Source organism: Lonchura striata, chromosome 2 (assembly GCF_046129695.1).
Source record: "Lonchura striata isolate bLonStr1 chromosome 2, bLonStr1.mat, whole genome shotgun sequence".
In the NCBI taxonomy this organism is placed as follows: domain Eukaryota; kingdom Metazoa; phylum Chordata; class Aves; order Passeriformes; family Estrildidae; genus Lonchura; species Lonchura striata.
The window spans coordinates 86,859,259-86,883,942 of record NC_134604.1 but is presented as its reverse complement, the minus strand read 5'-3'; the positions used below and the strand labels follow the sequence as shown (position 1 = coordinate 86,883,942).

Genomic DNA, 24,684 nt, shown 5'->3' with positions numbered 1-24,684 from the left:
GTCATTAAAGCATACAAGGGCTAAGGGGTTATTTTGTAATGAAAGAACGGACCAATATATAAGGATAAAAGTAGAGAAAAGGTTTAACACACAGCACAAAGATGTTTTTGAATGAATCAGTCTTTGCTATTTAATTTACATTTTGAGGGCTCATTAGGATGACGAATGACACTGCTGGAGAATAAAACATACTTCCTGAACAAAAGAAAATCTCTGTAGCCTAATAACATTTTATGCCAGCACTTACATTTGTCAGAAGTGGATGCTATTTATCCCTATGATTATTTAAAAATCATTTTTATTGTCCTTTGTGCTGTGTCCTCTTCTGGGAATTTTAATTCAGAGTTTGACACCTACTTATTAACTTCCATGAAGTATGGAGTACAAAGGCTTATACTATATAAATGATTCTAACGAGCCATGTTTATATTGCCTGAAGCTGTATACAAATTAGCTGAGTTTGGATTCATTTCTCTTAGAAATGGAAAAAAAAATGGAGTTGTGTAACCTTTACCACCTCAGCAAAGTAAATGTGAGTTGAGCACGGCTGACCTCAACTTACCAGGATATGGCAGTGAGTCAAAAGAACAAAGAGGAGAAGTTTATGGCATTGATGGCATGAATTAGGAACCTCTGTGAGTTGAGAGCACTCTATTTCATGTCTTCACCTTCCTCATCTGGAAGGATGAGGGTGAAATAGGAATGCTAATGTTTGAAACTTCAAGCCCATCCACTCCTTAATCAGTAAATAATTATTTGCTGTCTTGTCTTCTTCTGTGCTTATAAATGCCTATACTCTAGAGTCAAAAATATGCAAATACCAGAAAACAGACTATCTCTGGAAAAATGTCAAAATATTTTGGCAAATTATACACTATTATAATAATTGTATTTTTATGGTTTGTCTCAGAAGATGCACTGCTTTTGTATCAAATATTAGATTTTAGACCCTTAATGAGTGCAAATCATCCTTTCCCCTACACTCTCTCTTCCACTCTCCCTGCAGCAGATCTGCTCAGCAGCAGTGATATCCAGTGATATCCAGCCTGAAGAGTGAAACAAGTCAAAGATCCCGTTTGTCCTGCTGGGGGAGTGCGCTTGTTACTCAGTTAACTTCTTGTGAGAGCATGTAAAACAAGATGATATACAGATTTGTTTGGTCATTATGATAGGATATGAGAATGTTTGATATTGTTTTCCTTCCCTTTTCCAAAGCCATCCTCTATGCCCTTCAAGAAGTCTAGCTAACACTAAAACAAGTATCTGTGCAAGAAAAAGTATTTCCTTATATCTAATTCTACAGCATTTCATATTGATTTTTGAGGTAGTGCTAATCATCTGGAACATTAGATCCCAAATTTAGCTATCATTTCATTTTTGAAGAAATTGCTCATGAGCCTCCAATATATTCCAAAGATTTTCTCTGTTTCATATTTTATGGGCAAATAAACTATTGGAACACTTTGTAACAATATGTGCAAATGTTACATGACTCTGTGCAGGTAATGGGTGAGCAGAAGGAACACTTGGCTACTTTAATCCCCAAATGTGGTAGAGGTATTTCTGGGCATCAGTGGCACACTGCTGTTTGGAGAGCTCCCATGGAGTTCTTGCAAGCCTCCTTCCCTTGGCTGGTCCCAGCTGCTATGAGAGGAAGCCCTGGAAATACTGCTCCCATCCTATGAAGGACTGAGCTTGAGAAAGCTTGATGTCTGCAGGCTTGATTTTGAAAAGCTGAGGTCTTGTGGACAGGCCTTATGTTTGTTTTCAGAATACCCATTGTAGATTTTTAAAGACATGTGTGTGCATGTGTGTGTATTAGAGTTTGTTAGGACTTCTCTTGTTTCACTTGGTACTGTAATTTTCAGAGGGAGTTCCATTCTGCCTACCTAAAATGCTTCCAGCCCTTTATGCTGCACAATGTACTCTTTGTTATCTTTCCTAAAAATAAATAGTGTTGCCCATATAGAACTGTAGCTATATCTTGTATTTAAAGTTATATATACCAATGCATATCCAGATTGTGAAGTGCTATACAAGCCTTCATGGTAATGTGCATGCCTACAAAATTCAGATTATTGCAGATTATTTTCAGTCAAGACATCTGTTTAACATTTTTGTTGGTGGCACAGACAGTGGAATTGAGTATACCCTCAGCAAGTTTGCTGGCAACACCAAGCTGTGTGCTGGCAGCAATGTGCTGGGGAAGGGACACCATCCAAAAGCACCTTGACTGGCTTGAGAGGAGGGCCTGTGCAAACCTGGCTCAGGGCAAGCCCCAGCACAACTACAGGTGGGGGGGATGAATGGATTGACAGCAGCCCTGAGGAGAAAGACTGGGGGATGTTGGCTGGCAAAAAGTTCAGTGTGACCCATCAATGTGAGCTTGCAGCCCAGAAAGCCAATTGTATCCTGGGCTGCATCCAAAGTGTGGCCAGCAGGGCAAGGGAGGGGATTCTGCTCCTCTCCTCCAGCCTGGTGAGACCTCACCTGGAGCCCTGCATCCAGATCTGGGCTCCCAGCACAGGAAGCACACAGGCCTGTCGGAGCAAGTCAAGAGGAGGACCACGATGATCAGAGGGCTGGCTGTGATGCTGTGATTTAATAATTTTCTTTTGATCAAATAGCAGGATATGCAACTTTCAAAGTTGCATCTTTTGTGTTGGTAGCTTTGCTCGAGGTCTGAACCCTAATGAGACACCATGGCTGACTTTGGGTAGGTTCACACAGCAGTCTCTATCTACCATGGTTAGTCCTTGCAGAGGCTGAGAGGTCTGATGCACAGGTGGACACAGATGAAGAGCTTCTGTCTCTGCTGTAGAGATCCATCAACTATTTATGCAAATTGCCAAAATCAGTGCTAGTTTATTTTAATATGCTAGACAGCAAACTGTAGCAATTCAGCAGCTGCTATGCAAGCAGGAACCTCTGAGACAGTATTGGTACAGAGAGATAAGAATGGAAATGTAAGCTCGGATTCTGTATAATTTTTGATGGTTTTTTTCTTTAGCTTAGAGGTACAGTTATTCTGGGTAGCAAATGAACTGATATCACACCTTTTCAAAGGCAGTGGTTTGATTTTGCAATTATTTCCTAGGAATGAGAAATCCCATTGTACCTTAAATTTATATATAGGTGCTGTCAACAAGGCAGCTGGGGCAGTGAGTAAGGGGTAATTGTCACCCTGTGCAGACAGGCTGCTGTGCTTATACAGTTCCCATGGATAAAGTGATACAGGTATTCAGCACATAATATTGTTTTCCCAACTGCAGGTATTTAAAATCCCATTGTATTTCTAGCATAAATATATATAAAATTTATATTAGTTAGGAGCTGTTCTTAGATGGGGATTTTCCTAGTAACCCCCTAAAGCAGAGGCAATAGTGACCAGCCAGTTCTTGGCTGCCAGGTCTGTGCCTTCCCCTGCACAGAAACAGTTAAAAGTCTTTGCCTGAAACCCTTGTTAGAGTATCTTGTTTCATAGCTGTATTTCTTTACCAGAAAAAGAATCATGAAAAAGAGAGATTTTTGCCAAGAACATTTTATTCTGTTCCTCACAAAATACCTGTAGCTGCAAATGGTGCAGGTCAAACCATGTTTTGGAGTGGCTTCCCCATCTTCTACCTGTCCTAATATAACTGGGCTACAAGGGACTTGGAATGACATCTGCACATAAAACATTCTGGAACTGGAAGTATGGCTGGGGAAAGGCAAACTGGAAGCTTGAGGAAGCCTTTAGAATATATGTAGCCTTTTGCATCTTCATTTTTCTCTGGTGTTACTGCCTGATGTCCTTATATGGTGGTATGGGCACACAAATGAAAATCAGGGCCCAAGTGTAGTTTTGCCTTTCCCTCCTCTCCAACAAGAGCCAGGAGCTGAAACTCCAAACCCTTCACCAAATAGTTAATTCTCAGGAGAATGAGCCACTCATTATTCCCTTCATAAACAAACAAATAAATAAAAGATACAAGGATCTGATCTGTTTAATACGCACCCTAAAAAAAAAAAAGAGTGCAGACTAAACATAGTAATCTGATGATTACAAATTATTCAGTCCTATAAACAAAGCATGACAATTGATGACAATGTGGTATCATCTATCATAAATGCAGAGCATCCTCTCTCATCCATAACAAATAATTTGGAGTATTTCAAACCCATAACAAATATATTTAATGTAGTTCACTGTAAAACAATGTGTGTTTCTCTGTTTCTAATGCTATATTCAAAAGCCAGCCAAGAGCTTTTTGTGTTTTATTCATTATATTCATTTATGCTGCCAATTCTACTTACTATTCTAGTATTCTGATTTGAAAAATCAAAATTTAATGTATTTCAAGCAACACTTAATGCATGTGTATCTTCAAATTATAGGAGATGGTTTATAAAGTACATGATGAGACCATAATATAATTCCTGAGTTTCAGACAGATTTTTATCTTGCTAGTTAAAGTATTGATCACAACCCTTACATTCTATTGGTAGCTTTTTATGTGAGGCAAATCAGCTGCCATTGTTACCAGTGCTGAAAATCTCCCTGAGTAACTCATGATAGGTTTATTACATAGGAAGCTTTGATCCTCAGGAGTCAACTAAGATATTCAAGGTTCTTATAAAGGTGTCTTAGAGACTGTGATACAAATTCAGATGTCTGCTGTCAAACGACTCCTATTCAACAAACCCCTATGAGCCACCTTTGAAAGTGAAACAGCAAGATGACACCATTCATAGCTTGGCTTTTGGAGAGATCTCTGTGCTTCCCTCCCTTTCGGTACCTGACAACTCATTCCAGGCCCTATCAAAGTTGCATAACAGAATTTGTAAAAAGCTACATAGAAGGGTTTAATGTGTTGAGAACAAATAACTTCTTTGTTGATATCCACTGTCAGATCAAAGTGAATGAGGGTAATAGGCCCAGGACTGCATTACCTTCAGTTACACCGGGGAACAAAAGAATAAAATAAAACAGCAAAGGGCAGCAGAGAACAATAAAAAGAGGAAAATACTAACAAGTTTAAAGGATTCAATGTCCTGAAACATTAATAAAAGCCACAGAAATAAATTCATCAAGATCACATAACAAAAGGGAAGCATGTGGCTTTTCACCTGAAAGGCTGTCCAACTGCACTCCTGCTTTCTGTATGTGTTGCTGAAATTCAGGGTGCCACAAGACCTGCCATTTTCAACAGGGACAGAGAGCTGGCTCTACTGCTCAAAAATGCAGATTTGTTGTACTTGACCTAGATGGAAATGTCTGTAAGCAGTATTAGGGATTTTCTCTCCATTTAGCTTCCATTTAAAATGAAATGGGGCTACACTGAACATTTCTTTCTCCAGAGACCAAATAACCTGTTTTTAAGTGGAGAATTGTTGAAATAAAAAAATCCTGGAGGTTTTTTTGAAGCTTTCCAGTGAAGGTTTTGGAAATCAACCCAAACCAAACCTAAGGGCAACATAACCTTTCTGTGAAAACTCACAGACCCCTTTAAGACATGGTGGTCCATTAGCTGTGTGGGAGGGCTCAATGCCAGCAGGTGGAAAATGTGTGCTTACTGGAAGGACAAGCATGCTTTTCCAGACAGAAAGTCTGGGAAAGCTGAGACTAGTTTTTCTTTCTACTTTCTTTCTGTATTTCACTGTTACTTGTAACAGTGACAGCAAAAAGAAAATCAGAAAACATTGTGACATTCAGATGCAATATCCCCTTTAAAAATGGACGCCTTGAGAGACTATGAAAAGGGAAAGCCAAAAGAAAAAGAACTAGGATCATTTAAAGCAAACCTTTTGTCCTCCAAGACCAAAGAACCAATGTGGCTTCTATCAAAAAATGTTAACAAGTGCCATACCAGTACTTGGGAACTACTTGCAACTCTCCCCCAAATCTGGGACATCATTTGTTCTCCTGCTCTTGGTCTTTGTGATTGCCCAAAAAGTGGGGTGCTGTCATAGAGCCCACAGGAAAGCAGGGACTAGTGCTGGGAATCTGCCCCTCCTTGGGATGGGTGGTTTTACAGATGTGGAGATATCTTCAGCCCGGAGGTAAGGGGGCATAGGATAGTGCCTGGCTTCTGCCTAGCTCCCAAAAAATAGGACTGATATAGGCTTGCAGTGAAGCAGTGGCAAAAAAAAAATTTGTAAGTGGGATTTGGGAAAGAGAAGACGGGAAAAAATAAGGAAGGTATTTCTCTATTCTGTAACTTTATAAATGTGATGAATTTATTGGTTCCCATATTAAGACTACTGTTGATAAGATTTGACACTTGTTTGGTCAGTTTGGGCATCTCTAGGAAACTTTTGGAGAGTTTTTTTTATGTGGCATGTACATACTACATGCATGTGTATGTATACCTTGGTATATATATTATACCTTGATGTATACATGGTGTCATGTACATTCCTAACTGGAAGGAACTTATATCTGTGAGCTCTGAGACATCCAGTCCTGACATTTTAGTTGAAATTTTATGTGTCCTATTAACTGCAATACATTTAGAAAGTACTGGTTTCAGTAGTTTTGTTGTGAGTATGTTCCCATCAGTCTGTCAGTGACCACAGTATGGCTGGATTTTTCTTTTGACTTTCAGGAATGCTGAAAGCACAATAAAACTCTGCCAAGGTTTTCACTATAGCTTGAAGAATTGTGCTATTTGTCAGCCTCCATGTGGATTTTAAGAGACTCTGCCTGAGCTTACCAGAGGCATCAATGGATTGATTTAAAGATGCAGATGCATACAATTGTATTTCTTCATTGATAATGCTTTGAGTTTTCAATAACAAATTATAACACTCTTGGGCAAATAAGTGTCCAGGTCATAATTGCCATCACCATGATATGTTTTTTGTGTTCTTAGCATTAAGACTGAGCTATCCTTATCAAAACCATGTAAGGCTCTCTTCCTTACACATAATAGATGATTTTTTTCAAAGTCAGTTGTGATCCATATATTCTATGAAGCACTTGTACTCTGTGCAAGTCAGGGAAATCAGTGCAGTGTAAGTGAAGGGAAGAGAAAGGGAAAGGGAAAGGGAAAGGGAAAGGGAAAGGGAAAGGGAAAGGGGAAAAGCAAAGTAAATATGCATCACCTATGCCCAGGCAAGGTAGAAAAATGGTCTAGCTCTGGATTTGCAAATAGGTTATTTGACTCTGCTGTCTTTACCACCAGATGCTCACTGGTCAGACTGGCTCAAAGGTTCTTGATGCTTGTTGCCCTCACAGTAGCAGTTACAATGAAAGGTTGAGATTTATTTCCCTGGGGAGGAGACACTGTCAAAGCCAAAACTGTCAGATGTTGGTGACATTCTTAGACTAACAAAAGCTGTTAACAGAAAGCCTCTGGTCTCCAGATCATGGGGATTTTTAGATTTTTAGATCAGTCTCAGTCTCTAAAACTGTGAAGCCTGCTTTCAGCATTAGGGATTAGTGAGAAGTTTTTTCTCCCCAGGAAAGTTTTTTCATCTCTGTGTGTTTTAGGAAATAATCCAGTGTTACCTTCTGGAGCTACAGGCTGCTGATCAGTGTTTTGGGCTTCTGGCTGCTGCTTGAAGATCCTGTAATCCACTTTTAGCTCTCTGTGAAAGCCTCTGTTCTTAATCTTTGAAGGAGGTATTGGGTAGAGTGACATCCTTGTTACCCATCATGACAGAAAACACCCTTGTGTCCTTTGTCCTGTCCTCAGCTTCATTAACAGGATGGTCATCCATATTTTTGGTAGCATTTCAATGTTAGTATCTTTCCTGTAAACTTTGTAGAGATGTTGTTTGGATGATGAATTTTATTAATATTGAATTTCTCATGCAAGGTTCCATTTCTTATTGCCTACACCACTGCCCAAAGGGTGGGTTTTTTCCCCCAGTGTTTTCTAAATAGATGTAAATAGGCTTTGAGGAACACCTGATAGTTGTTACTCTTTCCACCAGCACTCATGTACAGGGGCATTCTTCCATCAGGGGCTTTTTGTGGGAAAGATTTCTCCAGAGCTGTGTACTGTAAAGCCTTCAATCTATAAAAGGTTTAACCCTTTCTGCACAACAGTTTGTAATCACATAACCTTTAGCTCAGTGGGAATGAATACCAATTATCATTTATAAACAGTTCCTCTCATTATGCGCCTATTTATGGCATCTTTTATAGCTTGCTAATTACAAGCACACAAAACAGAAATGTTTGGAGTTAAATAATGTAAACAGGGATGTAATTGATTTTCATCTTGAATAGTTTTTATTGATTTATCGTTAATTAACACTTTTAAAGGATCTCTTGGCAAAGTAATCCATTTAATTTATTCAGTGTTATACTAGCTGATGCTAAATTCATGTTAAAATTCACAAAAATATCAACAGTTCCCTAATACCTGTTTTTCCAACTGTTGCCATTATGCAGATATTACATATTCTCCCCAGACAAACACAGACAATATATTAAATGCAATCAGTCAGGCTCAGTCCAGGTCCCAGCCAACAAATGTCCACATCACTTAAAACACCACATTCCAGCTGGCACTAATTGGCCATCTGTGCAGCAAGGAGGACAGGTATCTAACGAGGAGAAGAGCTCATCTCTTTCAGTCTCAGGGCAGGGTCCTTGGGTGGGCTATTGGAGAAACTGCATGGGCTGAGGGAAGAAGCTCATGATTCAACTAAAAATCCTTTTGTGCTGCAAAACCAAAAGACTCTGGTGTCTGTAATGGAAACTTTCTGACAAATGCACCCCTGTGTCAAGCAGCAGTCACTTGATGTGTTTTGGGCATGCATATAGTACTGCAGAAAATTTAACATGCTGAAGACTTTTCCAGAGGTCCCCAATGGCTTTTCCAGTTTTTTCAGTGCAAAGGAGGGACTGTGGAGTCCATTCAGGGGAGTTTTGACAGCATTTGCATGTATGTTAGCTCCCTTCCTCTCCTGCTGACTTTTCTGAAAGCACAGGTGACTTACTAAGCACCTCCCCAGGATCAAGCATCTAGCAAGGAGTAAAATTGCAAGGTGCAGTCTTCATTATTACCAGCCCATTATATTTTTTAAATGGGTAGTAAGAGAGTGTAATCACAACAGGCCCTGTTTTTTCATTAGTGAAGAAAAGCATTAATATACGGTGACATGGTATTGATTTGATGCAATCAATCTTTCCCAATAACAATAAAACCTTTATATTTTATTAATAGAACAATGCAGTTCATCTCCATTACAGCTCCACTTTATTGTTCTGGGTCATGGTGTAACTCTAGCATGTTTGGAATTTTATTTTTATTAATATAATGTAAAAGCCTGTAAAATCACTCCACTGATCTGTCAGTAGGTTTCATTTGAGGCTCCCAAGCATCTTTTACTAGATGAAATGTTACCAGGGCAGCTCCAGTCATTGATTGTTCGATGACCCTTAGGGGTGGAGAGAGTGGGGAGGGTTAAGAAGGGTTCTTGGCCTTTAATTGTCTCCATTTTTTTTGTGGTGTGGACACTGAGACTTAGACTCAGACTATCTCATCAGTTTGAAGACCTCTCAACACATGGCCAGACCCACCTTTTCCAAATACTCTCCCAGCTGGGCTGTAGGAGGCTGAGCTCTGCTGAAGCACCCAGCAGCTATGCAGATGGCAGCCCTTCAGCATCATTTCGCTTTCTTGTCCTGGCTTTTCAACATTTACTGCAGGCCAGGCACTACATGGACAGGAAATGTCTCAAACTCTGGAGCAGGCTGTGGGCACATATTGGAGGACTCAAGCTCTAACATCACTTCCTGGCTCTTTTAAAACAATCCAATATGGTGAGTGGCTTTACTTACACATCCACAGTACATCCACCTTCACCGAGACTCAGATCTGCTGTAAGACCAGCACAGCCTAAGGCTTGCGATATTCTGGGTGATGGCTCTGGGAACTCCTCTCTAGTCTTTCTTCTGGAGGGTCTTGCTCTCCAAAAGCTGCTGATCTGCCTCAGCTGTGGCGGAGCTGCTGTGCACACTGCTCTGAGAGTGTCATTCACCAGGAGCAAAATGGGCTCTTGCTTCTCTTTTCTAGTGTGCACAGCAAGTCTGTTGGATGCATCTGGCGTTTCTCTCTATCTACAGATATTTTTGATTCATCTCCTTTAATTAGCCAGAACATATTCCTGGTCCTGGTACAAGACTAGGGCATCATGATATTCCAGTTGCAGTGAGGCCCCCAATTAGTACAGATACTTTCATTAAAGCAAAGCTAGATGACTTTCATCACTTGCTTTTTTTTTTCTCCTTGAAATAAAATCTTTTTAAAAGCTACTCCTCTTCCCTTTTGAAACAAGAACAGTGTTGAAAGATCCCTTGGTAGGAAAAATAATCCCCATAAAAATATGATGGGTCCATTTCAAAAGATATGGGTTTATTAAAGGTAACAGTTTATTAACAGTGACTGTGAAATAGATGGATTTAATGACTTTAATTAGCACAACACTTTCTGACACAGACCTTGAGGAGAATTTAGCTCCTCTTTCCCATCTCCCTCCTGCACTTCTCTGTGTCTAAAGAAGTGTCAGCAATTCCTCATAGTAAAAGTGAAACAGCTCCTACTCACAGCAATGCAAAGCACAGGAGAAAACTACTGTATCAACAGACCGTGGCCACTGGAACTCCAATTAGTGGTAAGGCATAGCATGAGTGCAAAGCAAAGCTTTCAAATATCAGGAACAGAAAATCAAGCTTCCTGAGCCGTCTCTTTATATCTACTTCCTTGGTGTAACCTTACATAACTCAGCCCTGCTTGCCTGCATCCTCAGGGAGAGATTAGGAGTTTTCTTCACAGAAGGCACAAATATTATTAATGCCACCAGTGAGATGAGGGTGACTACAGTGTGCCATGGATTCCTGAAGTCTATCCCTCTAAAGGTATTGGAAACATTGCTGGTAGGTCTCACATCACTCAAGATCAAAATGCCATCATTGTTAACGAGGGAGAAATAAAAGATAAATATAATTTTAAATTCTGGTCTGTTTTTTCCTACTCACTCCTTTTTCTATAGGATATCCCAGATTATCAGAACTGAAAATGTCTGCTTCCATGTTGATTTTGACCAAACACATTTTCATTCTTGTTTGAAGAAAATACTTCCTTAAAGTAAAAAACTCTAATATTTGGAGACAAATATTTGATATTTTGCTTTAACGTCTTCTTGATTTAGGCCATATCTTATTCTGTGATTACAGATTATATTTCTTAAAATTTGTCATTTAAGTCTTTTGATCTGATCAAATTTTGATTTCTCAACTGAATTGAAGAACGGTTCATAAAATTTCATTTTTAAGGTAGTGATGTGACACGATTGCATTTTGAATGGAAGCATAGCCAAAGGGATAAAATCAACAAGTAGATAGTCTGCCCCCAGGTACTCATTCAGAATTAATTTTTGACTAGTTTGAAGCCTAATCTTTTTACCAGCCCACATGTCCTGTGGTTCAAAGTCCTGCCTTTTCTCTCCAAGAGCTGTGTGGGTTCAGCACAACCACTCCATAAAGAGCATTTTGGAGGATGTAGCACGTGTAAGGAAGTCAGTAACAAGTTAAGCCCTGAATATCTGAAAACCCTCCTTGGGCATCTGCAAATGGCACTTCCCTAAAATTCCTTTCTACAGCCTGGCTATATTTCTGCAGAACCTCCAGAAATCATATCTCTGATCTCAGGCAAAAAACCCTGTTAAACTCCAGCAAATTCCACAACTTGAATGTGTTAAGATCTCTTTAGAGAAATGATTGAAGGGAAACTTTGAGAGTAATGATTCTCCTGAACCCAACAGGCAGAAGTCACACTTATGGATATGTAAAAAGATAAGGAGTTTACTTCTTCATACTGGATATTCCTTTCTAGCAAATGGATTGCATAGAAAATGTATATATGTATCTGCAAGTGCATGTGTGTGTGCCTGGCTAAGAAGCATTTCTAATATGCTATCAGATTAAGGTCCATCTAGGTGGGATTTTCCCCCCTCTTTTTTTCTATTTTGTTTCATCATGGATTTAGGTTATTGCCTGCCAGCATTCAGTGCCTGGAGCTTCCCTTCAGGCCCCAGGGGAAGTCCTGCAGCCCCACAGTGAGCAGTGCTGTGCTGTGCCCGTGCAGTGTGGGGCGGACATGGGGTGGCCGCTGTCATACTGCTGGCTGGAGGTGACACAACCAGCCTGGCTCCCAGGGGAAGAGGATGGGTATGTACCTCAGGCTTCTGGAGACTGTCCTCACGCCTAATTGATACTGGAGACAAAAATCCAATAGCTTCTGAACACTTTGTAGAAACACCTAGCACAGTCAAAATAATGACAGCACCAAAAGCTTGAATCGCAAAAATTTCTTGGGCTAAAATGGAAATAGACACTTGCAGAAGATTTTTCTTTCTTTCCTCAATATAAAGATTTGAAAGGAGGGAGAAGTATCACAAGATAGGTAATTCCTTCCAGAGAGGTTTCTTTATATATCTCCATGTGAGCGCTCTAGGTAAGGGAAGAAAAAAATAAAGTAATGCTCTGAAATAAAATTTGTACAGAGGTAGCTTTTTTTTTTTAAATGACATCCCGTTTCCCAAGAATACCATGTAGCCTTTAGTCAGTCTCGTTTCTTACAGCTCTCTGTGCTTTGCATGGTAATTAGCTGCTCGTGTTATCAGCAGCACGACGCTCCGGGCTATTTCTCCGGCAGCCGCCGCGTTATCCTCGGCAGCCGCCCGGGCTGCGGGAGCTCGGCAGGCTGCGCTGGCTGGGGAACAGCATCCCAGCGGGAAGAGCCTGAGCCCACTTTCCCTGACAGGTCCCCAGGACTTGCCAGAATTTCGCTGATGGTCCGCTGGAGGTTCAGTGAGGCAAGTTTGTTATGACAGATCGCAAAACAGAAAGGAGAACAAACCAGACGGGTTCGTCAGCGTCAGAGCAAACACCGGGGAGCAGCTCCCCAGCTTAGTTTGCGACGGCAGCCTCGAAGTCTTGATTTAGTTTTAATTTCCATTTAAAAAATAATAATTAAAGCGTTCATTGCACGAGTGTCCCGTGGCTATGAGAGGGTGGAGGGACCGCTTTGCCAGCGGCGGCGACGCCAGCCTTACGCAGGGGCTGCGTCACGAGCCGGCACCAGCGCAAGAGCGCTCGCACGGGCAAGTGCGCCGAAGCAAATCGCGTGTCGAGGGCTCCGTGCTGCTCGTTCCCCGCAGCTAAAGCAATCCCTTCTTTTCATTTACATTTCAAGAAACATTTGCCAGCTTTTGTTGGTTTGGTTTTTTTTTTTCCGAAGTTAAACTGTGGCCACAAAGTTAAATTCAGTTTGCCGGATTCCATGGCAGCGGATGTTCCTCTGTAATGTCAGCAGAGATTTTAGACCACCCACTGATGGTCTAGAAAGTAATGTTAAGATGTTCATAAGTACTCAAAGAAAAAAAAAATTAAGAAATTTCTATTTGGCACTCAAAAAATGAAAACCAAAGAGGAAAATGTAGAAACTGAGGGGTTTCCCCCAAATTTTATATCAGTTTTACATAGTCTTTAGTTTTATGTTTCCAGCTTATTTTTCACCATTTGAAATGCTGCATGATGATATTGAGAGGAAGATGTGAAAAGTTTTTACTTCTTGCCCAGAGAAATGATGGGATAGAAAGAAAAGCTAAAGTTTTAGTTGTGGAGTAATAGAAAGCAAAATTTCTTGCCGATGGGTACTTACAGAATTTTTTCACTACGCTTCTAGGAGAGTTATTCAGTTTTGTAACAGACGCTTGTTCCTAATCCTAGTCTGAAATAGCCTGTTGCCAAATTCACATTCAGTATTTTTATCCTCACAGGGAAAGTGAGATCATAATTTTATCATATGTTCAATGTAGTCTATACAGCATCAGATCATACGGTCATCTCATCCCTTCTTCTGTAAGATGGCAACAGACTAGAACAGACAACTTAAGGATGGCAGTGAATTTGTTGCTCTCTGAACAAGGCATTCATGATGAGGATTTTACACTCTCCACTGTTAGTGGGATAACAAGTGAACAAACTGGGGCTTGGGGAAGGAAAGGGGAAAAACAGGTGGAAACTCACAGAGAAGAGAGAAATAGCAATTATCTAATACTAATTTTTAAACTATTAAATATACAAAGATTGTTGTTTCTCTCCATCTTGCTAGGTTCACTGACAACATGAACACTTGTCCTCCTGCTCCTGTGACAAGAATATCACACATGGTGCTGTGCAGCTCCTCAGGGGCAGGTCTGAGGTCAGAGAGCAACTATCTGCTCAGGGCAGCAGGTTCTCTCCATCATCCATATATCAGATATGAGTAATTCTCCAAAGTCTCACTTCACCACATGTTTAGTACCTTTGCCTTTGAAATCAGTGGTGTAATTTGTAGTGAACTGTAAAGCTGATGGACTGTGTTTCACCAAGTAGAGTTAATGTGATTCATTTGTCTAACAATCAAAGGCCATATTCAGCAAAGATTCAGCAGGAGTGCAGGCAATAAAGCACTTACGACTTTCTATGAATTGGCGTGAAACAACAGCCACAAAAAATTGGAAAACATAAATTTTTCTTTTGCATATACATGGCTGTTGTTCTCCTGACCTTGGTTACAGCTGGTGGGCTTTAGGCAGCTGAAGATCCAGATGTCCTCAATCCCTCAGCTCAGACTGGAGAATGGTGATAAAAGTGTCCAGGACTAGCACAAATTGGTCTGTATGATCGTTTGGCTTTAGTATGCAGAAGTATCCATTTTTGAAAATGCCTTGTGATTTTTTGGATGCACAAATACAGATGTAGTAGAGAAGTCCTATTTCCAGATGAGAAGAACTCAGCAGTTTAGAAAAACTAATTGCTATATCTCCAGGTGCACACCTGAAAATTCAGAGCATCCAGGGGTTTTTTGAAAACAAGAGAAGACCAAGCTTACCTCTCTGCTAGCTCTCTGGGTACAGTAATTACCAGATGGATTTTTTTCTATCCCTCTTTTCCCACATGGGAAGACCTCAAGTCCCCTGCTTCCTGAGTTACTTCTGTTCTGCAAAAAGAAGGAAGCCTTTTATTGTGGGGGATTGCCAGGGAGTCTAGTGTGATGAAGGAAATCCCCTGACAGCTTGCTGGATGCAGCAGCCACCTGTATCTTGTGGAGAGCTGTAGGAGATGGGCACCCCCTTGGCATCCTCCGTCCAAGTGTGCCCTCTGTTCCCAGCTGTGCTGGGCAGTGCAAGCAGCCTGTGGGCAGAGGGCAGGCAGGAGGGAGGGGGTGTGTGCTCTGTGTCTCATGCTGCCTCGTCCTTGCTGGCAGAAATTTGGTTCCAGTGAGCACCCAGGCTGGATATGTAGGTGAGGCACCATCTGGATGGTTCTTGCCACATCTCTGATTTCCCCTGTGCAGAGTAGCTCTGGAGTGAGCCATACTGCTTGGGAGAGAGGAATTCTTCTGTGCCCTCAGTCCCACAATGCATGGGTGGGCTTAGGGTCGGCACTTGAGGAAATCACTGAGTCTTCTCAGGACTGCTGTGCCCACGCTCGGTGTTGCTGCCTGTGTTGCAATCTCTGCAGCTCTCCCCTCGGCATCACATCTACCCTGTACATCCCCAGGCTTTGCACAGACAGTGTCACTGCAGAGCTGTGCTGCACAAAGGATGTGGAGAGATGTTATTGACTTAATAGAAATAATTGTATATTGTATCCATGTACATGCAATAATTTCTTTGCTTCTGCTTACTCATATGCAGTAGAGCCAAAACTGCAGAAACAGCACCCAAAAGTGTTGTGAAAAAAGTCCGTTGAATTTATAGACAGATGTTGCAATCATATGTAAACACAGTAAATATTGCATCTTCCTGTGATGCTGATAGGGAATAATTTGAGAATTTTAAGCAGTGCAACTTTTCAGATGCTGGAAGACTTGGTCTCATTTTGAATCTGTAATAGAGGTCAGAATATATTTCATGTGACAACCATGTCCTCAGACCAATTTGTTGTTTCTTTTTAAAACATAAACAAACTGTCTTCTCATTTTGTTTACAGGACAGTGGAACAGGAGATAACAGCTGCATTGAAGAAATATTGCGGGTAGGAATCCTAAAAAATCATTTTTTCCAGTCCAATTTTGTTTGCTCTGAAAAGACAAGAGAATAATAAGAATATCACAATTACTGTTGTTAAAATTTTCCTACTTTGGATTGTCATCTTTCTAAGGAAAAAGTAGGCAAAATTATTTCCTTATGAAAAATAATTGAAAAATTTGTGAGAACAACCTTTCAAAGCCTGTGGATTTCACTGCTACTTTATGCCTGTACAGCTGACCTTCATGCATGGAGAAGCAGATAATGGGATAAATTATAAACTGAAATGTACAATGATGTTTCAGGTTTACAAACCATGCAAAGTGCATGTTTCCATTAATCATGACTGTCAAAAATCTTAATTTTGAAGGGAGGTCTAGGAAGGTCATTTGCCACCTGGATTTAATTATGTAATGTCATTATTTTCATTATGTCCATTACATAATGACAATGTGCAAAATCTGTAGTTATTTCCATATTTCATTATTATTTCTTTTAACTTTGTAATTTCTAGTTTATTTTCATGGAGCAAATTAATACACATCCAGACAGATCTTGGCTTGAATTAACTTGGATATTGATTATTTTCTGTGGCAGAAAAATTTATAAACAGTGAAACTTTTCTGTAATATTTTAACTCATGTAGTTATTTTGCTTTTTTTTCAAAAATGATAATTCAATAATTCACAATGCTTAAAAATCTGATGTAAGACTGATTGAAACACAAAGCTAGGTAGATGGAATGATAAAACCTCACTGTTACTGTGTGTGTTTCTACCTCTTGGATATTCCACGACCCAAATATTTCTGATGATTTATAAACTACAGGGTTATAAATATTTGGTTTGGAGGTTAGCAGTGCATCAAGCCTGTTGTTTCTAAAGGCATTTCTCCATTCTCCCGCAATATGTTAAGTGCAGCTTTTAATTCTTAAGCTGGATGAAGAGTTTATGGAAGGGTGATGATGTATTGCTTATGACTTCACTGGCAGAGTTTTTACTTAGCTAACAATTACAAAGTAGGCTTTGTTAGGACTCAGGTGCATATTCAACAAGCCTAAGCCACAGTCCCTGGTGGTTTGTTACAAATTAGTGGCAGATATCATGAATTCATGATGTGATGTGACACTCAGACTCCCATTTTCATTTTAAAGCAAGGCTTTTAAAATGAGCATTCAGAGAAATTTGTCTTCCTCCTTTAGTTTCTGTAGTTTGACTCATGCAATTGAGCTGAAATGTAGAAGAAGCACAATTCCTTCCACACAGAGGAAGAGGGGTGTGTAAGAGACCCCAGCTGAGAAGAAAAATGCACTGTATGACTAAAGATAGTAAAGTGCATCTCCAAAACAATGAACACAGCTGCTGCTCTCTTTTTTTTCCTTTGGAATGTTCCTCAAGAAATATTTTTGTCAAGCTTCATGGTGGGTAACCTCACCAATCTGCCCCTCTTCCATGTCTGCAGACCTGGGCATCACTTTCTATTCTGACCTTCCCTTGTGTCTCTGTGCCTAGGAGTACACATAAATCTTCCAGGCTGTTACTCTATTGTATTTCTGACTGAAGCTCTTTATTTTCAAGGGTGTAAGTCTTTGGTCCAAAATTTTCATTACACACTTTGATTGCTGCTGCACCCTTTCCTAGTTTTTGACAAATGCAATGCTACCCACCTCCATTCATGCTGCTGCACAGATCATTTTCCTAGCTTGACATCTTGCCCAGAGACATTTGTCTTCACATCTCACCACTGTCATCTCCCTCTCTATCACATCAAGTATAGCTATTTATCTCTGATTTTAAGGCCTCCAGTCCATGCTAACATATTAAATTCCACTTTAGCTTAGCTGGTGATGTCAGAATATTGCTAAGTTTTACATCAATTCATTTCTCCAATGTTTCCCATCAGATCCGGGAAGAGCCTTGAAAACTTTCCCAATCAGCTCCATAGCTACCTCCCAGTCTTAAGGGGTTCCTTTTTTCCCAAGGACGGTAGAAAACCAGTGGTGAGGTCAGGGCTCTACCACTGTTTCTCATGCTTGAACATTTTTGTCCCAATTGTTTCTTGTAGTACTGTCAGGTCAGATACATCCATCTTCTCTCTTTTGTACTGAAAAAGGGATTTTCTATGTCAAGGAACTGCTGTGTATTACAAAAGCAATGCTTAGGTACTCTTGTAACACAGATCCAGATCTGCAGTTGTTGATGTTGCTGATAATTACTGAAAACAGCAACAGTAATAGTGTGCCTTTGCTGCTCACTTTGTAATTTACTGGCATCTCCAGTAAATCACATCTTCCATCCCTCTCCATGCCCTCTTTTTGTACTGAGCAGATCCATGAAGTTGTAACACAGATTTTCTACTTTTCTGAAACAGACTGTTTATAAGGAATGCCATTTCCATGGTTTTGTTGGAAGTGCTATTCACATCATAAAGCCCAAGTTTAGCTTCTTTTTAAACAATATATGAAGTTGCTATACAGGTGCCCAAAGGCAGACAATGAAAAGCCACAGCAGCTGAAATACTTGTCTTCCCCTCAGAAGAGATGGCTGGCCTGCTGGAATGTGTTTATTATGGGAAGAGCCACTCCTAATGTATGGAGTATCAGCAAAAGGAAGAAGATACTTAAAATTCATCCTTTTAAGGAAAGTTTCACTCTATTTGGGCTGTCTATTGCACAACACAAAGCAGAAAACATCCCCAATTTCTAAGGGATGTGTTCCCTGAACAAGTCAGGCTGTGGCTTTTCCATGAAGCAGATACTTCCATAGCATGTCCATGTTTCCTCAGTCAAAAGTGAGGGCAGTAGTAAGTGTGCCCCAGGTCTGTTCCATCTGCTTCCCTGTGTTCCCTTCCCCCAGCAGGTGAGAAAAAGCAGGTTTGTGCACAGATCTTGTCACCCTCTGGTTCCAGCATGTGGCCATGGCCAGAACTAACATCTGGACCTGGGCTGCAAATCAATTTAGGTGTAGCTTTAAAATCACCAAATCTGATGTTGCACTCGCTGTGACATGATTTTACAGTTTTTTGCTGTCTGCTGCAATACAGGTTGTCACAGCTTAAATCTAGCCTTTTTTGATGTTGTTTTACCAAATGTATCAAAGCTCTATAGACTTTGTAAACTGACAGATTCTTCTGCACAAAACTGCAGCTTCTAGAGAATGCCCCCAAGTACTGAAACATGGAACCTCTTCCAGTCCTCAAGGAGGTTGATTAACAAGACAGTAACCCTGTTGAGTTGGAGCTGTTGTAAGGTCTCCTGTAGAGTTTATAATCACTGCAGGAATCCTGAACCTCATCTAACCCCATGCACTAATTTATAGCAGCTTCTTCAAAGTGTGCTGACTTCTCTGTCCAGCTGCAGGCACACACTTTGAGGATTGAGAAATTTTCAAGACAGCCTTCAATGTAAATAACTCCAGTAAGACGAAGTTACAGAGTAATGTCAAAACATGAGAGAAAATCCTCATTTCTTGCTAGTAGATTTAAAAGGCAATTCCTTGTAAGTTTTGCATTGTTCATGGAGGGCATGAGAGAAAACTTTGAAGTGGAAAATAAAAGTTAAGACTACACAAATACCCGTTGTTCCACCATGCATGGAGCAGTTGCTGTGTGAGTTCCTGAGACATTGCCAAAACCAACCTACTCACTTCCTTGCTAAAACACAGGCTGTCTAAGCAAGATTACTTCAGTTCTGGGGTCCCCAGCACAGGAAGGACATCAACCTGTTGGAGCAAGTCCAGAGGAGGCCACCAAGGGAAGGAGCACCTCTCCTGTGAGTAAAGGCTGAGACAACTGGAATTGTCCAGCCTGAAAAAGAGATAGCTTAGGGGTGACCTAATTACCGCCTTCCAGTAACTAAAGGAAGCCTACAAGAAAGAGAGAGAAAGACTTTTCCACAAGAGCATGTAATGATGGGACAAGGGGGAATGAATTCAAACTAAAAGAGATTAGGTTTAGATTATATACTAGGAAGAAATTCTTCACTCTGAGAGTGGGGAGGCACTGGGACAGGTTGCCCAGAGAAGCTGTGGATGCCCCATCCCTGGAGGTGCTTAAGGCCAGACTGAATGGGGCCCTGAGCAACCTGGTCTCGTGGAAGGAGTCCCTGCCCTTGGTAGGAAAGCTGGAACTAGAAGATCTGGAAGGTTCCTTCTGACCCAAACCATTGAGTCTGTGATTCTGTGATAGTAATTTTGGCTGATTTCTATTTGACTATATTAGTGTGTGGAACTGTGTATTTTGTTATGACTGTCAGGGTTTAAAGTAAACATTCATTTTACTGTAGTACCTTCAAGGAACAGGAGCAACAAGAGTCCTGCCTCTCCACAAAGTTAACTGTTGCAGTCGATATTGGAGGCACTCTGAGAATATTTGCTATGGAGCTAAGTAAGGGAGTGTGTCGAGTGCAGGCAGTTCTTGATTTGTAAGGTAAGTGGAGATTGATCTGGCTATTCTTACAGTCTTAGCTGTGATTTCCTAGAGCTGTGGTAGGAAACCCACAGGCAAGCTGAGCTTTTGATTATTGAAGAGGTTCTTTGTGAATTCCCTGGATTTTTTTGTGTTGACATGAGCAGTGTCATTGAACTGAGTAGAGAGAGGCATAGTTTGGCCTGCAAATGGTGTTTGGCTGCAGAATGTGAAGACAGCGGGAAGCTGGAGGAGCAACAGGAATGCAGAGGAAGGGCTGCAGAAAATCTGAGGACAGCCAGTCAACACAGAAAAAGCCACGTCCTTTGAAATGGCAGGGAGCAGTGGGGAGACAGGCTGGGGTCTGCAGTGGAGGAAAGATAATTTATTTCAGAAGAGATAGAAAAAGCCATTGGGAGGCAGGGAAAGGACATGGACTCCAGCTGAGAACATCCACCCTAGTGAAGGACAACTCTCCTTGGTGCCATGAACCTGCTATGCAAGGAGGGATAAGCACCCACAGATGGCTTTGAAATAGGTTGTGACTCCTCAAGGCCACAGGACATCCACTTATGAAAATGACATTTTAAGTGTGATGGCTTTGATAAGTGATTTACTTGATTCTCTCTACCCTGTGAATCTAATCAGAGTGTGTAAAGCACTGCACTTCTTATTTGAGCAACACAAAAAAAAAAAAAAGAATATAAACAGAATCTAATTCTGTATTTTTTCCCTTCCCCACTTGGGATCCCTTGGCTCATTAGCAGTCTTGCTAATTCTTTAGCAGAAAGCATTAAGGATCAACCCATCAAATATTCAGGGCCTTTTTTCAAACCTGAACAGCCATATGTGCCATGAGATCAGCTGCACTCCATCAGCTGATTGAATTAAAACAAGAGCAGAGGTAAATTAGAAACTGTCTGCACAAGACAAATCCTGTGAAAACATGAAATTCTACCAAACACACTGTCACTGTGAATAAGCATCACAGTCAGTGAAACACGTGTCAATACTTAGAGGGGAGAAAAATCAGTTTCTTAGAGGTAGGTTGTTAGTTCAACAACTGTGAACTGCTGCCTTGTAAATGTTAATGACTGTAAGATCCCACTGGCTGCACTTAAGCTCCTGGTGGAGTCGGACATGTGAAGAATTACAGAACACAAATATGGTAATCAGCAGTATATTTCTAAACACTCCTGTTGCTTTCCAAAGTAGAGGGGAAACCCTACAGGTGGAGTGAGACCCACTTTGCTGCACAGTGCTCATGCAGTAGCTGCCTCTGCACTAGCAGAGCGTTTTGTTGCAGTCTCACTGCTGGGAAGAAACTGCTGGGCAACATTAAAAGGGAGGTGAGAAGGCCAGCCTCAGACCAGCACCTTTCTGGAGAAATTCAGGTTAGCTGTTGTGACTGAGCCTGATGGGAAACTCCTGGAAAAGTTTCTAGAGGAATACACCAACTTCAGGCAAAAGAGAGATGGTCAAGGAGAGAGAAGGTATGGAGATTTATAAGCAGCCCCAGTTTTCAGACACTTGATTAGTCTCATTGAACACAGAAGTGCCAGAACTCATTGAACTCCAAAGTGTCAGAATCATATAAAATAATGTATCAGATGCATAAAATACCACTCTTTTTTTTTATTGCAATCTTTCAGAAGAACTTCCACAGCATGGCTTTGCTTTCAATATCCTAAATTTCAGAGCAATTAAAGCATTATTCTGGCTGATGTATACTGTTCATTGAATTTCTTTAGTATTATTCTTTTTGTCTTTCTTACTCAAATAAATGAAAAATCATACACCCCCAAGAGTGTTTGGAAAATCTAGCATTTCACTCAAGACATTAAATCCCAGAAACATTAAGATACATTTCGAGCTGTCTCATCCAACCTGCAGTACTCACCTATAATCGTTGCCCTTCTTACCACACCTACACCAACTCATCTGTACAGAACTCTCTGAGCAGTCACTGTGCCTTTGTTAGCTTTCCTCCAGTCAGGCTGGGTACTGCTAGTGGTGTGGACAGGAGTAATGTAGAACTTCAGCAAGCTCTGCATGGAGCTTCTCCAGCTTCTCAGTGAGAATTAGCAGTCCATAAGGTACCTTGTTCTGTTAGAGCAAAATTAGCAGCAATACCAGAGCTAAAGATATTTTGTCTTTGTCCACATAAGCTGCAGTGATTACAGAGAGCCATACCTGTGTACACCACCATCCCCTTGACTCCTCACACCATGAAAATTTCAGGACATATCCTCTGTATGTGATGCCTTGGACTATCTCTGTGTATCTGCTTGAGCCAGGGTCTTTCTCCATCCAAAAGGCTGGAGGGTTGCTTACTTTTCACACATTTTGTCCCTTTTCATGCTTTCTCAGATCATCCGACTCCCTCTCCACGTGACTTGTTAAGTATTGCTAGCTCATCTGAATAGAATCTGCTCCTGGTTTTGCCACCACGCATGGCACATCATTTTATTGCCCACATTGTGGTTTTCAACTGTCAATAAACCTTCACAGCCAACATTTTAAACCTAGACATGTAAATATTGCTTCCCGACCCTTAACAGATAGAGTCTAAGGTACAGAACAACATGTAAAATGCATAAAATGCTACACTAACAGTTTTAATGTTAGCCAACCATAAATTAATTGTACATCAGCTGTTCCCTTGAATTTTCACTCTTTGATTTTTTCTGCCTCCACTGGTTTTGTTGAAAATACTGTCTCAAAGGAATCTGAGGTTGGAAGTATGCTGTATATTTAAACCTTGAACATAGTAAATCTTGATGTCAGTTAATAAATACCACCTTAAAAAGACAAAAATTATAAATGTTTTAGTGGAAATAGGAGATCAAGCTAGAAACTCATATGTAAGACTATAACTTAGAACTAACACCACTCAAAGGTAATCTGTCTTTCACTCTCAGGTGCCAGTGCAGGATGTGGAGGCACACTCTCTGCCATTAGCCACCCATGTGCTGAGGCACATTTTCAAATCCAGCAAAACCTGGGTTTTTTTAACTGAATAGGGTGCTACAGACAAAAGAGACCCACATTCCTTTTAGAACTCAGGTAGCTGGTGTGCAAAGGCTTTGTGGTAAGGAAAGTCAGGTCAGTTTAAAAATGAAACACTACAGTACTAATTTAGTGGAATTAGTTTTAAATATTGCTGTTTTGTAGAGAATGCATATACCCTGTTATTTGACAAAGCACAACAGAATCCAGAATGAATTATTCCGCCTCTCTGTTATGCAAAAACAATACAGTAAAATACTTACTAATTTTTCCCTCCGTTTAGAGTGTTTCACAAAGCTGGGGAAAAAAGCACAATCACCATCTTGTTCCAAAACAGAGAAATGATTCCTTGTTATTAAGGGCAAAGGGCCAGATAGATCCTCATTTTGTATAGCCCTGCCACAGCTCCTCTGAGGCCAACAAAATTAATACCAAAATAATACCAGAAAGGATCTGTATTATCAATCCTAACAAAAGAAGAATAAAAATTTGGCAATAGCAGGTATCTGCACTGCTGGGAGCCTGGGGCTTGAGCCTTCAGCTGCTGTCTTTAGAGAAAAACTGACTTTCTACCCCCTTGGTAAGACTAACACAAAACAAATTGAAACCACAGGGAAGTGTGACTTGAGATGACAGAGCCCTTCAGTAAACCCTATGGTGACAATAGTTTCCTTCTTGATTAAACAGACATTAAGGAACTGACCAAATGTAACTAGATGCTGGTAAATCGTCTGTCTGTACAAAGTTTTGGTTTGCCATGTTTCCAGGGATGGCTGTAGGGCAATGGAGGAAGAGGCAGAGCCCATACTCCATGTGTTCTGGGCTGCAGACTGCAGCTGTGGCTGCAGGGCCAGGCAGTCACTGCCCCACGGTCCCTGATGCCTGCAGACACAGCCCTGGTTTGCCCTGCAGGGTGACAGACCTGCTGCCATCCCCTCCTTCAGCTGTGTCTCCAAAATCCTGCGCTGGTTTGAGGTGCGTGTTTCTGTGGCTGACACTGCACAAGTACTTTGGCCATGCACCTTTTGCTGTCTCCTACACTAATATTTTCAGTAGACATTCTCTTATATCTAGGAAATTCCTCTGTGGTGCCTGATTTTCCACAACTGGAGATGATCAGCAGGAGCTCTCCCACCACTGTCACATTATGGTCTGACCCGGGACGCATGAGCTCTCTGTTTATGTCTGAGAGAGGCAGCTCTCCTCATTTGGAAGCTGACACAAATATTCTTTTGTTAATCATATTTAGGAGCA

General features: G+C 40.9%; 1 protein-coding gene across 1 annotated transcript in view; it reads left to right on the top strand.

The window, feature by feature from the left end:
• Positions 1 to 24,684, top strand: part of AFF3 (ALF transcription elongation factor 3) — a 319,278-nt gene that overhangs the window by 131,096 nt on the left and 163,498 nt on the right. Inside the window, exon 4 of the mRNA XM_021538600.2 lies at positions 15,980 to 16,024. Within this exon, the coding sequence (XP_021394275.2) occupies positions 15,980 to 16,024 (45 nt within the window). The remainder of the gene's footprint in view (positions 1 to 15,979; positions 16,025 to 24,684) is intronic.